At 41.5% G+C, this 14,398-nt stretch overlaps 1 protein-coding gene across 1 annotated transcript in view; it reads left to right on the top strand.

Moving 5' to 3' along the window:
• Positions 1 to 14,398, top strand: part of CFAP43 (cilia and flagella associated protein 43) — a 130,102-nt gene that overhangs the window by 70,866 nt on the left and 44,838 nt on the right. Inside the window, exons 25-26 of the mRNA XM_073620531.1 lie at positions 2,151 to 2,240; positions 10,645 to 10,725. Of these exons, the coding sequence (XP_073476632.1) occupies positions 2,151 to 2,240; positions 10,645 to 10,725 (171 nt within the window). The remainder of the gene's footprint in view (positions 1 to 2,150; positions 2,241 to 10,644; positions 10,726 to 14,398) is intronic.

The following is a 14,398-nucleotide window of genomic DNA, read 5'->3' as shown; positions in this document are numbered from 1 at the left end:
GTCTGATGGAGCGTACACACGGTCGGATGTTGCCCTAAAACAGCTAATTTGCATGTTTGTTGTCAAAAAGTCCGATCGTGTGTACAGGCCTTTAGAATGATTGCTACTAACGTTACTTTTGCCCTTTTTTTTTCCCCGTAAGAATATTTATTGAATTTTTACACTTAGTACAAGTCAAGCTAAAAGAATACATTGCATAGACATGAAAAAGCACTGTGGTAGTAACCTTCAAGGTATGCAGAGAGGTAGATTCACAAACTTTCGTCCATATTTTCCCAGATAGTACATGCATACCAGTCCAGTGTAGTTGGGAATGGGGAAAGGGTATGTGGGGAGGAAAGGAGAGGGGAGGGAAAGCAATAGGGAGGTAGAAAAGGAAGAAATGGGCTGAGGGTGAGGGCCAAGGAGAGGTATGTCCATCAAGCGTCATATAGAAGCTTGGCCCAGCCCGAGCCGTACCCCCATATACACTAATAACATGCAAAAAGTGATTGGTGTTTTTGCCATCATCTTAATTGAAACATTTGTCATTTAAAGCAGACCATGCACTAAAAAACTAAGGTGTGGTTAATATATCAGGGCTCCCTCACCTATAATTAATAGTGGAGTTATGGTTATAAAAAAAAGTGGGGGAAAAAAAATTTGTGAATATACTTACCTCCTGCCCGTGGTGCCTAGGTAATGGTGAAGTCATGATCCTTCCAGCAAGATCCCAGGGGATTCTAAGCATCCTAAATAGAATGAAAAAATGCTTCGGCACCATGCTGAGGCTGTATCTGGTAAGATTTGTCCCCCAGGGTGTGTAAGCCAAGGAGAGGTAAGTATATTTGCTAACATTTTGCTCCATAGTTTTTTTTATCAGTTCTCCTTTTTTTAAGGGGGAGGGACCCTGATTTATTAAGTGGACCTTTCTTGTCCATGCAAGCTCAGCTTTAAGCACATATGTGTTAGATACTGATATCTCTTGTGATTCGGATGTCTGCAACCATACAACCTAGATATTTGCCAGCACACCAAGGATCAGCACACGGTGGCGTCCAAACGGTTTAATTTATTGCATGATCACAACACAAAAGGTGCAACGTTTCGGAGTCGCGCAGGACCCCTTCGTCAGGCATCACATGCCTGACGAAGGGGTCCTGCGCGACTCCGAAACGTTGCACCTTTTGTGTTGTGATCATGCAATAAATTAAACCGCTTGGACGCCACCGTGTGCTGATCCTTGGTGTGCTGGCAAATATCTACATTGTGACTTGAACCAGTATCCAGCTGGTTGTTGCTGCAGCACCCAACCTTTAAGAGCTTATACCAGGAACGTGTGCGATGGGAATATGAAACACAACCATACAACCTGACCCAAGGCACAAGTTACAGTTTAAGAACAATGCCCCTAACCTCTAACTATCTCTAACCCTTAGGCCCCCATTCACACTTGGCGATTTGAAATTGTGGGTGGAATCGGCGCAGTTCTGAGTGCACTTCCAAATTGCATGGTAATCACTGCAAAACGCGCACTGTAGGTTTGAGTGCCATTCATTTTAAGTGGCACCTCAAACATGTGCAATTTTGCTGCAGTTGTGTGACAGAATCTCGCGGCAATCACAGCAAAATGCGCCTTTAAAAATCGCTTTAAGCCTGTCTCCAAAAACAGAGCAGTAGCTACTTTTGGGTGCCAAAAGTGCATAGGGCAGTCCATTGAAGTGAATGGGGCTGCCCTATGTGCGACATGCGGTATCACATTAAAATCGCCAACATATAATCAGGAGCTTTACTGACAGCCAACCAAATACTTATTTATTTTAAAAGATTGTGCGTTAAAAAAAATCAAGTTTTTATTGCTGATTTGCAAGGAGAAGAGCAAACAAGTTTTGTAGAGTCCAGAAACTCCTAAAAATGTATACTAATCATATAAGGTGCTGAAAGTATGATCACCAAAACCACACAGTCTGGTGACGAGATCTAACAGCGCTTAATTCTTGGAGCTGAAAGGTAGTGATCTATCTCTTATGGTTATAGAAAGTTTCCTGTTGCTGATAAGATGTATCTGTGAGAGAAATATGGAACAAAAAATATACACTGAAATTAATTTCTTGATGAAACTTAGCTGTGTACATTGTGTAACTTCATATCTCTCCACTGTTCCTCTAAAGATAAAGGTTGAAAAATACTTGACAGCTGAGCAAAAAGCCAAAGCAGAGCAGCAAGCTAAAGAGCAAGAGGAAAAATACCTGGCTGCTCAGGTAAATATACATTGTATAACATAGCTCTGTGTCCATAGGGCATAAATCCTGTTACAGTCTATGAGAATAAGACAGCCGCCCTTGTCCCAGCATTTCTACTTCCTCCTATACTCAATTAATAAGCTGTTTTTGTAGTCTTTCTCCTCCATTTACTAACATTTCAACTTCAATTGTATCTATGCTAGAGCCTTAATTTTTTTTTTCTTTTTTTTTTTATAGATCTTTATTATTTGCTTCACCTCCTAATTAGTACCTTAATACTTATGTTAGGTATCCTGTTACATTTCCCTGCTTCAATTCAATTTAAAGAATCCTTTCTCAATTCGGTCTTCGTCTATGTGAGGTCACCATTTTCACTTCTGTAAAAATCCACTCTTGGTTGAAAATGCCTTCTCTTTTTTTTTTTTTACACCACACCACCTTACATCTTTTTTTCTCATAAGCTTAAAGCAATTATTTTATTTGTTTATCCTTTGATTCCATATTCTTTTCTTTAGAGGATCTTTTTACCTTCTATTACCATCTGACGCCTTAACGGTCCTCTATTTCTGCCTTTTGTTTAATTTTGCAATACCGCGTTTACCTGAAAATAAGCCCGGGTCTTATTTTAATTTTGGCAACAAAAGACACAGTAGGGTTGATTTTCAGTGTAGGTCTTAACATGTAATGTGTTGTCTTCTCTCCCCCTCTTTCTCCCTGCCTGACAGGAATCCCCAGTGTGAACTGAGTTAAAATGCTTGTAAAATCCTATAATCCACTCTATTACAGTAATATATAATGTATAATGTGTGTGTTTCTATAATATAATTGTGCCAAATACCTTCGTTATAGCGCCCTTCTGCGCTTCTGTGACCCACCCGAGCTCTCTTCCCCGCAATTATATTACAGAAAACACACACATTGTACATTAAATACTACTGTAATAGAGTGGATTATAGGATGTTACAAACATTTTAAACTAGGGCTTATTTTCGGGGTAGGGCTTATATTGCAGCCCTCCTGGAAAATAACGCTAGGTCTTATTTTCGGAGTAGGTCTCATTTTCGGGGGAAACATGGTAGATGGTCTGTTGGCTTTAAAATTGATTTCTTAAATTTCATTCTTAACCATTCTTCAATGTGTACATCTTTTCCAGCCTGCATTCTGCTTTCTACCTCAGTTGTTCCCTTACACCATCTTTTTTGAATTTTCCAAATTGAATATTTTCCTTTGAACAAGACATTGGAGAGGGCTGCTCCTATGTCCTGAATTGGGTCAGCTTCATAAGAGATGGCCTGCACTCCATGGTAATTTAGTTTATCTGGACAGCACAGACAGAGAATGCCTGCCTCAAGACTTGAAACAACTAATAGCATAGTCTTGTGGGCAAAACACATTGCGGAAGAAGGTCCCTGGTAGAGACTCTTTGTCTGTGCTGTCCAAATAAATAAAGGTACCAGTGTTTGAATTTCCATGAAGTGCAACTGGTCTTTTCCTTTGGATTGATATATTTTCCCTCTTCGCTTATTCTACCTTATTTTTTAATATATGATTTTTTGTTTTTCAAGAGAAATAATGGCACACTGCCTTTAATATGCAAAGAATGAAACAAACACAAGGAAAGAAAAAACATAAACAATGTTTTTTATGTACAAATGGGTAATAATTACATATATATATATAAATAGGATTGTTGTCCAAGGAAAAATACTAACTGTAAAAGTATTTTTATTAAGAAAGATGTTTTTACACAGTATATCTAATAGAAATTGTAAACTTATACCACATATCCCACTGATTGAGAACGATGTGATGGATATCAGTAAGTTTCATTTTCTTTCATTCACGCAGCAAAAATTGTCTATTGCGATAAACCATTTACTAAGAGAAGGCGATTTATTCTGAGTCTAGTGTCTGGGAATAGTAATTTTGCTATTTGAATTAGAAAGGTTAATAATTCACCTTTTTTTAAGTGTAATCAAGTCTGAGCCTTAACTCAGGATCACAACTTTGTGAGTTAGTTTCAAAAAAGAATATTGGTGTAAAAATTTATTTTACTCCGTTTGGAATAAACCAGCCTTTACAATACAGAGGAGGTCGTAAAAATAGCTTTCCAGTCTCTGGAAACCCCTGATAAAAAAAATACTATATCTACAACTCATGATACATAAGTGTGATGGTCAGTGGGAAGAATGCTCCTTACACTTATGCCGCGTACACACAATCGGACTTTACGACATACTTGGTCCGGCGTACCGGATTTCGTCGGACAATTCGATCGTGTGTGGGCTCCAGCGGACTTTGTTTTCTCAAAAGTTTGACGGACATAGATTTGAAATGCCGCGTACACACAACCGGACTTTACGGCATACTTTGCCCGGCGGACTTTTCGACGGACTTTACGACAGAATTTCCGAATGAACAGACTTGCCTATACACGATCAACCAACGGATTCGTACGTGATGACGTACGACCGGACTAAAACAAGGAAGTTCATAGCCAGTAGCCAATAGCTGCCCTAGCGTCGGTTTTTGTCTGTCGGACTAGCATACAGATGAGCGGACTTTTCGACAGGACTCGAGTCCGTCGGATAGATTTGAAACATGTTTGTTTCCGTCAAACTTTTGAGAAAACAAAGTCCGCTGGAGCCCACACACGATCGAATTGTCCGATGAAATCCGGTACACTGGACCAAGTATGCCGTAAAGTCCGATCGTGTGTATGCGGCATTACATGTTTCAAATCTATCTGACGGACTCGTGTCCGGTCGAAAAGTCCGCTTGTCTGTATGCTAGTCCCAAGGTAAGAGATCTGCCATGCTTTGCTCCCCCCTGAAGGGACCAGGAGGGTTAGGGAATCAGCAAGTCCAGAGTTTCGCTCCACATGTGTTTTTCTCTTCCTGCTTGTGTCATTGGGCTCTGCCTCTCCCCTCCCCACCCCCTCATGTCGGGTCTGTGGACCCGAAGGCCGCCTGCGGCGTGCGCGGGAATGTTTTTTGAAAAACGAAAGGAGGGGGGTGGGTTGACGGAGGGGGCGGGTCCTAGGCACAGCGCCATGTGTAGGACACAGCATCCACAAGGACACACAGCGCAGGCTTAAGAGTTTTACTGAAGCAGTTTCTCCTTGGCTGAAGTGAGGAGAAGCAAGCCTGGCTACACTCGGGACACAGGAGCGGTGGGGCACGTAAGGGCTGCAAGGGGCATTGATAAACGGAAAGGACATTTTTCCCAGCGCTAGCCTGAACTTGTATAGCGGCATTACACTGTCAGACTATGTTCAGCAAATAATGCATTTAAATAATGCCTCTGCTTTTGTGCTTAGGACTATGCATGCCAAATAAGACACCACAAAGTATCAAAAATTTCACCCCCAGGCGCTAGGAACTCCAGTCGTGTCTCCACACTGTCATCCTCGCCTGAAATACCAGATATGGCAAGCCAGGGTGCGTCATTGGAACAAATTGGTGGTGCAGCTGCTTCTCACATCTCAGCCCCTGTATACGTGACCGAAGATGCCTTTTCCTCCTCCCTGCAGGGCCTAGAGGCTTTAATTGCATCCTCCATTCAAATGGATAGGAAGCATGTTAGATCCCCCTCCCCCACCTTAGACCCTTTGCAAGGGGAACAGTGGGTACAGGATGAAGTGTTACCCTCAGGCGATCAGGAGGAAAGACAAACCGATTACTCGTCCGCGGAGGAAACAAAGGTAGATGAACCGTTTTCAGCCTCGCAATCTGAGAAGTTGCTGATACAATCTCTTATGGAGATGGTTCATTCTACTTTTATGCTACCCCTAACAGAGTCTGCTGAATGTTCAGTTTCTTCCTTGGGTTCCTTAAAACCTTCACAGCCTTTGCATGCGTTTCCTGTCCATGCATTACTAGAACAGCTTATTTATGCTGAATGGGATTACCCGGATAAGCATTTTCTCCCTCTAAAGAGATTCTCAGTTCTCTATTCCATAGAGGAGAAATTCACCAAAAAACGGAATGTACTAGCAGTTGACGCTGCGATTTCCAGTGTGAATAAAAGTCTAACTTGTCCAGTAGACAATACACAAATGCTTAAGGATCCAACAGATAAAAGGTTGGAATTCCTGGTAAAGTCCTCTTTTTCTTTGGCAGGTGCCGTTACTCAGCCTGCAGTCGCTGCAATAGGTATCTGTCAATCCCTAAAGGACCAATTTAGACAGGCTCTTAAAGAGGTTCCTGTACAGCAAGCCCAGGATTTGGCTGAGCTACCAAGTGCATTATGTTTTGCCATAGACACTCACCAGGCGTCCCGCCTTGCGCTTGTGCTAGTATACATGCGTAGAATCCTGTGGTTAAAAAATTGGTCAGCCGAAGCACCATGCAAAAAGCTCCTGACTGGTTTTCCTTTTCATGGGGATCGGCTATTTGGGGATGATTTGGACAAATACATCCAAACGATTTCCAGTGGGAAAAGTACTCTTTTGCCATTCACAAGAAAGTATAAACACCCTTCATTTAAGTGGACTCTTTCTCCTGTGCCGGGGGCATCTGCCTCTAGGCAGTGGCAACGGCCTCCGCCACCAGACTCTAGAGGAAGACCTCAGGGTCAGGCCCAGGCACAAAAGAAGTCCTGGGGCCGGAAACCTGCAAAACAGAATTCTAAAGCCTCATTATGAAGGGGCGCCCCCCTTGCCTGGGTAGGGGGATGACTTCTGCAGTTCTCAGAAGTCTGGCAAGAGGAAATTCAGGACAGATGGGTCATCTCCACGGTAACGCTAGGGTACAAACCGGAATTTCAGGACTTTCTACCTTCTCGTTTTCTGAGGTCAAACGTTCCCAAAGATCCAGGGAAAAGGCAATCTCTGTTTCAGGCACTAGACCGATTAATGGCTCAGGGGGTGATCATACAAATCCCCACAGAGGAGCAAGGTTTGGGGTTTTATTCAAACCTCTTTATGGTACCAAAACTGAATGGAGATGTCAGACCCATTCTAGATCTAAAAAATCTAAATCAGTTCCTGAAGATGTGCTCCTTTCGCATGGAGTTGATCAGGTCAGTGGTTTGTATCCTACAAGGAGGAGAACTTCTGGCATCTATAGACAACAGGGATGCATATCTGCATGTTCCTATATTTCCCGCTCACCAAAGGTTTCTGCGGTTCGAGGTAGAAGAGCAGCATTTCCAGTTTGTAGCCTTGCCCTTCGGGCTAACTACAGCACCCCGGGTGTTTACAAAAGTCCTGGCCCCACCTCTAGCTAGCTTAAGGGCACAGGGCATAACAGTCTTGGCGTACCTAGACGATCTATTGCTAATAGACCAGTCGATGGCTCGTTTGAAGCAAAGCGTACACATTACAATCAGTTACCTCTAAAAAGGCTGGAGTACTTGGGTCTGATCATAGACACAGCCCAGAAAAAGGTGTTCTTGCCTCAGGCAAAGATCAATTCCATAAGAGAGCTGATGGTCAGGTCGAAAGGAGATCCCTCTATACGCCTTTGCATGAGGTTGTCAGGAAAGATGGTGGCTTCATTCGAAGCGGTTCCCTATGCCCATTTCCATTTGATATTGTAGCAAAACAGTATCCTGTCTGCTTGGAACAAAACGATTCAAGCTTTAGACTTGCCAATGCAGCTGTCCCCAAAGGTGTTCCAGAGCCTCAATTGGTGCTCGGTATCCGGGAATCTGCAGAAGGAAAAAACCTTCATACCAGTTACCTGGAAAGTGGTAACGACAGATGCCAACCTTTCGGGTTTGGGAGCAGTACTGGAAAAGACAACTGTCCAGGGACAGTGGTCCAGAACCGAAAAAGCCTTGCCCATCAACATCCTAGAGATTCGGGCAGTACGTCTGGCTCTGAAGCCCTGAACATTCAGGCTATGGGATTGTCCTGTCAGAATCCAATCCAATAATGCCACAGCTGTGGCCTATATCAATCGCCAAGGGGGCACTAAGGGTCACACAGCTCAGAGAGTGGTGGACCATATTCTAGCTTGGGTGGAAAAGGATGTTCCTTGCCTATCGGCAGTCTTCATTCCAGGAATAGAGAATTGGCAGGTGGACTACCTGAGTCGCCAGCAGTTGTTCCTGGGGGAGTGGTCCCTTCACCCCGAAATCTTTCTGGCTATAGCCAAAGATGGGGGATCCTGGACGTAGATCTTTTTGGCATCCAGGTTCAACATGTAGTTGGTCAACTTTATGTCAAGGACAAGGGATCCACTCACATGCGAGACAGATGCGTGGTGACCCCATGGGGTCAGTTTTCACTGAGTTAGGCTTTTTTTCATATTCAGTTGCTGCCATGGCTTCTTCGCAGGATCAAGCTGGAAAGAAAGCCGGTAATTATTATAGCCCCAACATGGCACAGAAGGTCCTGGTATGCAGAATTCATAAAGATGGCGGTGGGGGATCCATGGTCCCTTCCACTACGGCCAGACCTACTCTCACAGGGGCCGATATTCCATCCTACCTTACAAACTCTAAGTTTGACGGTTTGGCTACTGAAGACCACATTCTGAAGAGACGTAGTCTCTCTGGGTCAGTGATTTCTACCTTAATTAATGAATCCGGCTTCCAGAGTTAGATATTATAGACTCTGGAGGGCTTATGTTTCCTGGTGTGAATCCAAGGGTTGCCACCCTCGGAAATATAACATTGGTAGAATTCTTGTTTTTTTTCTACAAGTACAAATGAAGCTGGCCGTGAGTACTATTAAGGGCCAAGTCTCGGCTTTATCGGTCTTATTTCAAAGACCATTTGCTTCGCATTCTTTGGTCCGGGGTTTTTTATACAAGGGGGTAATGCGGCTTATTCCACCAGTTAGACCACCCTTGAACCCTTGGGACTTGAACTTAGTTTTTTCTCGGTATTGCAAAAACAGCCCTTTGAACCGTTACAGCATACTCCCTTGGTCCTTCTGAAAAGGGAAATAGTGTTTTGGGCTGCTATACCCTCTGCAAAAGGGTATCGGAGTTGGCCGCTCTTTCTTGTAAAGAAGCCATATTTAATTATTAAGATGGTTTTAGGTTTTCACCTAAACCAAGATATTGTCCTACCGTCAGTTTTTTCCAAAACCAGGTTCTACGGTAGAGAATTCACTACATTGTCTTGATGTAGTGAGAGCGGTCAAGGTCTATTTAAAGATGATTGCTCAGGTCTGAAAGACTGATGTTTTATTATGCTGCCAGAGGGTCCTAGGAAGGGACAGGCAGCGTCGAAATCCACTATTGCTAAGTGGATTCGGCAAGTTATAATTCAGGCCTAATGGTTAAAAGGTAAGATTTCACCTTTTCATGTCAAAGTGCACTCTACTAGAGCGGTTAGTGCTTCTGGGGCAGTGCATCACAAGCCTTCATGGCTCAGATCTGCAAGGCCACAACTTGGCCTGCAGTCCATACATTCACCAGTGTTCTGCAGGCAGCAGCATAGGTCCTCAAGTCTGTTGGCGCCCTACGGGTTGTGCCTCCCTCCCCTCAAATAGCATTGCTATGGGACGTCCCACATAGTAATTACTTTGGTGCTCTGTGTCCCGTGATGTACGATAAAGAAAACAGGATTTTTATAACAGCTGTGCAGCTGTATTGTTCTGTGCAAATGGGGCAAAATCTAATGTTATTAGGATATTTTCTCTCCAGATCAAATATTCTTCATACAGAATCAGGAAAATACTGCATTATGGTCTATAGCTAGAACTGACAATGATAGGAAAAAAATACTTATTTACTATGATTGTCAGCTCCATCTACTTACCATACTGTGGACTTTCCTAATTCACTTTATTTATTATGAATAACAATAAAATTCAACCCTTCAGGGAAAACAACCGATTAACATCTTTTTTGCCCCCATGTGTACACAATGAACGTACGTGCAGTTTCATAGGATGAATAGCTCTGCAAATTGAAAAAAAAAAATACAAATACACTTCTCTGTAAAACATCTTTGTTATAGAGCATTGTTTCCACTGAATTAACTGTTCTTAAAAAAGATTGTTTGTGCCACCTTTTTTAATAAAATTGATAATCAAAGTGTAGTTAGTATGTTTCATTTATAGAAATATTTGCAGTTGCAATTTTAAAGTTATTATATATGTATTTGCATTATCGGGAACATAACATTTTTTGTGTGAAATTGTAATAGAATGTCTATCCATTTGGTATTACTGAAAGATAATGGGGAAATTAACAAAGAGAGAACTCTTCTAAATTTAAAACATGGTGCAGATGCTGCTCCTAATTAACAAAAAGTGTGCAAGCTCCTTTGTTAATTAGAAATTATTAGTTCTTGGGTTACAGTTGACAGATACAGCACACAGGACAGAAAACATGAGAGCCAGAGCTGCATGGTCTGATCACTCTGCCTGTCACCCCCCCAACCCAACATTATTTGTCATAAGTTTTGCCAAAGTAGAAATCTTGAAACTATTTGTAATGTATTTTATGTCTAATTTTCTTAGGAAGATGATGCTAAACACCGTGCTCTCAATGATATGATGGGAGGTGTTCTGGAAGTAAAGAAAGAAGATATTTTAAGAATGGTGAGTGTCAAACAGGTTCATCAAATGGTCAGACTATGTAATCGTAAGTGTATTCTGGTCACAGTTAAATTAGATCTAAACCCAATTACTCAAATCTCATATAGGATTTACTAGTTCATTTAATTTCATAGCCAGTCAAGAGTAATGACATGCAAATAGTCATAATTATTAATTATTATTATTATTATTATTAATTATTAGTGCAATGTTATAAGTCATTCTTCAGAAAAGAAAGGTTAAAAAATAGCATGGACATCCAATGCTACACAGTCTTGTGTGGTGGGAGAAAGACAGGTGCAGGACCGAGGTAGTGAGAAAAAATAGAAGCCTCACACCCCTGAATTTTCAATCAGAGTTCATAGGTACACTCCAGACATTCCAGATCTCCTGTTCCGTTAACACCGCATGTGACCACAACCAAAGAAAAATGCCTGCCTACCAGATATGCCAGACCTGCACAAAGGTCAATAGCGCCCGTGGCCAATCACACCGCCAGGGCTCCTAGACTGCAGTCTGCTCAGCACAGGATGGTTCTGTAGACACTCTCTCCTGTCCTCTCGCTTTCAGTTGTCCACAGGTTTCCCACACGAAAAAAAGATGTTCCACATAGTGTGAAATCCAATGCTTTTATTTTAAAATTGTAGTTAAAAAAGAGAGAACATCTCCCTAATAGATATAGAATAGATAAGATACCAGCCGGTACAGATAAAAAATGAACGCCCGCGCTTCCAGGACTTCGTATGTCGTGATGTTGTAAGCACGTCATCCGCCCTACTAGTTTCATCAAAGATTGACGTTGTCCTGGGACATGGGTGATGTACTGCGTCATCGCCTTTTATGTGTACAAAAACAAAACAAGCCTTAGTTTGACTTCCGAAAGCGCAGTGAAAAACCAAGCCTCGTTTTAACCATCCAGGGTAGCAATACGTCAAGCCTCCCTATGAGAGTAAACTGGACACCTTTAGAGTTTTGCCTTTTGGTTTAAATCCTTCTCCTTTAATGAGTTATGCTACTACTTATAACAGGTCCCTAACATGAAAGATTAAAAAAAATGTAATTCAAAAAATTGTAAATTAAAAAGTTAAAATGCGCCAAATACGGACAACGTCAAAGATCCATCCTCAGATACTCTGCTGTTGCCCTCTATGGGCCAACCTACCAATTGCACCCAAAACTACTTGTCATCTTGAAACAGGGAAATATACATTGGAGACCGGAAGCTTCAGCAGAAAGTCAAACAGAAGACACTCTGCCAGTGACCCCCGCATAAAGCTCCACATAGCACCAAACTATACGACCAAAATTTCAACTGCTCAGCAGAATAAAATTATCATTTGGAACAAACTCTCATATAGAATAAAAGTTAGACTATTAATTATTCTAAAAATGGTCACTCTATAGGTTAATACAGAAAATTATTAATGAACACAAGTAGTTTTGGGTGCAGTTTGCAGGTTGGCCCATAGAGGGCAACAGTAGAGTATCTGTGGATGAATCTTTGACGTTGTCCATTTTTGGCGCATTTATTTAAAATTTTTTAAATTTAAATTTTTTTAATCTTTCATGTTGGGGACCTGTTATTAGTAGTAGCATAACTCGTCAAAGGAGAAGAATTTAAACCAAAAGGCAAAAATCTAAAGGTGTCCAGTTTACTGTCATAGGGAGGCTTGACGTATTGCTACCCTGGATGGTCTAAACGAGGCTTGGTTTTTCACTGAGCTTTCAGAAGTCAAATTAAGGCTTGGTTTGTTTTTGTACACATAAAAGGTGATGACGCAGTACGTCGCCTGTGCCCCAAGACGACGTTAATCTTTGACGAAACTAGTGGGGCGGACGATGTGCTGACGCCATCACGACATACGAAGTCCCAGAAGTGCGGGTATTCGTTTTTTATCTTTTCATTCTTCTGTGTAAGGGAGATGTTCTCTCTTTTTTAACTACAATTTTAAAATAAAAGTGTTGGATTGAACACTATGTGGAGCATCTTTTTTTTGAGTGGGACACCCGTGGACAACTGAAAGCGAGAGGATAGGAGATAGTGTCTACAGGACCATCGTGTGCTGAGCAGACTGCAGTCCAGGGGCCCTGGTGGGGTGATCGGCCTCGGGCGCTATTGACGATTTTTGGAGGTCTGGCATATCTGGTAGGCAGGCATTTTTCTTTGGTGGTGGTCACATGCGGTGTTAACGGCACAGGAGATCTGGAATGTCTGGAGTGTACCTATGAACTCTGATTGAAAATTCAGGAGTGTGATGCTTCTATTTTTTTTCACTACCTCGGTCCTGCACCTGTCTTTCTCCCACCACACAAGACTGTGTAGCACTGGATGTCCATGCTATTTTTTAACCTTTCTTTTCTGAAGAAGGACTTATAACATTGCACTAATTAATATATATGTTGACATGTTCATGAACAGTATGTTGCTCTAAATGTTATGCGTGACTATGTTTTTAGATTTTTGTATTCTTTGTGATATCACACATGAGAGTTGCTGCTCTTTCTTGACCTATTTCAATTAATTTATTTAACTGTTTAAAGCGTGTTTTTCTCCCCCTTACAAATAGTCATAATGGCTAAGAGCCAGTCAATTATTGCTGAAGCAAGTGCATGTAGACTGGAAGTGGCTGAATAAAGCTTGAAAAGATGAAAAACATGAAAACAGTATTTTATGAACTAAATGACAGTGGTTTATAATACACTGCTTTAACAAAAAATGTAAAATCCAGTTTTTGTTTGTATCTACTTAATAGTTAGATTAGTTCATCCTCTTTTACATTCATCAGTTTGGAATAAAATATGTATTTGGGAGTACAATGAGCACTGTTGTTCAGAAACCATTTATGATAATGAATGAATTCAAGTAGCTGACTCAGTTTCTAAGTTGTAATTAACTGTAGGTATTGTTGTTTCACACCATTTTTTTCCCACAGATTTTCAGGCATTTTATGAGTTTTAAAATTTGAATTTATTTCCTTAAAGGCCAGCTCTGCTGACAATTGAATTTTAGCTTTGCTTGCTTATTCACTGATGCGTAATCTTGTAGTCTTCCTTTATAATTTAGGGACACCAGTCTCTCCATCACCACCACCACAATTTGAAGTTCAGCCCAACTAGTAGTGCCATTCAAAGCAAATGAGGTGTCAAGCTTTTATGATGGAATCTCTATAATGTATAAATATGTAATTTGGAAGTCATACTGTTAGTATGACAGTTTCATTACAGACTGTGGAGAAGGAGGAGAGGCAAACTGCTGCAGGAGACTGTACCACTCTAGTCTGCATGAAATAGAAGAATCTGAGCTGAAATAAAAAATTGGGGTTGAGTTAGCTTTTGAAGTACACATAAACTTAAAAGAAAATATAAAAACACTAGCAGATAGAATTTATAATTCTCTTCTGCTGAAAATCAGCTTTACCTGTCTGCTAGCAAACATTTTTGTCAGCTAGCCATACATGTTTAGATTTTCCTCATTCAGCACATGGGAAATCACTCGATTCTCCCATCCTTGACATTCCCTGCTGGCTATTGTATTCAGAAATTCGGAGCCTGCAGTTGTCTGAATACACGAACGGTGCCTGCATCTGATTGGATGCAGTCACAGGGGTTGATTTACTAAAACCGGAGGGTGCAAAATCTAACCAATAGATAGCCAAAGTAACCAAATAGCTTCCAT

Source organism: Aquarana catesbeiana, linkage group LG03 (assembly GCF_042186555.1).
Source record: "Aquarana catesbeiana isolate 2022-GZ linkage group LG03, ASM4218655v1, whole genome shotgun sequence".
Lineage (NCBI taxonomy): Eukaryota > Metazoa > Chordata > Amphibia > Anura > Ranidae > Aquarana > Aquarana catesbeiana.
The sequence above is the reverse complement of the archived record's forward strand: the minus strand, read 5'-3'. Positions and strand labels throughout refer to the sequence as shown.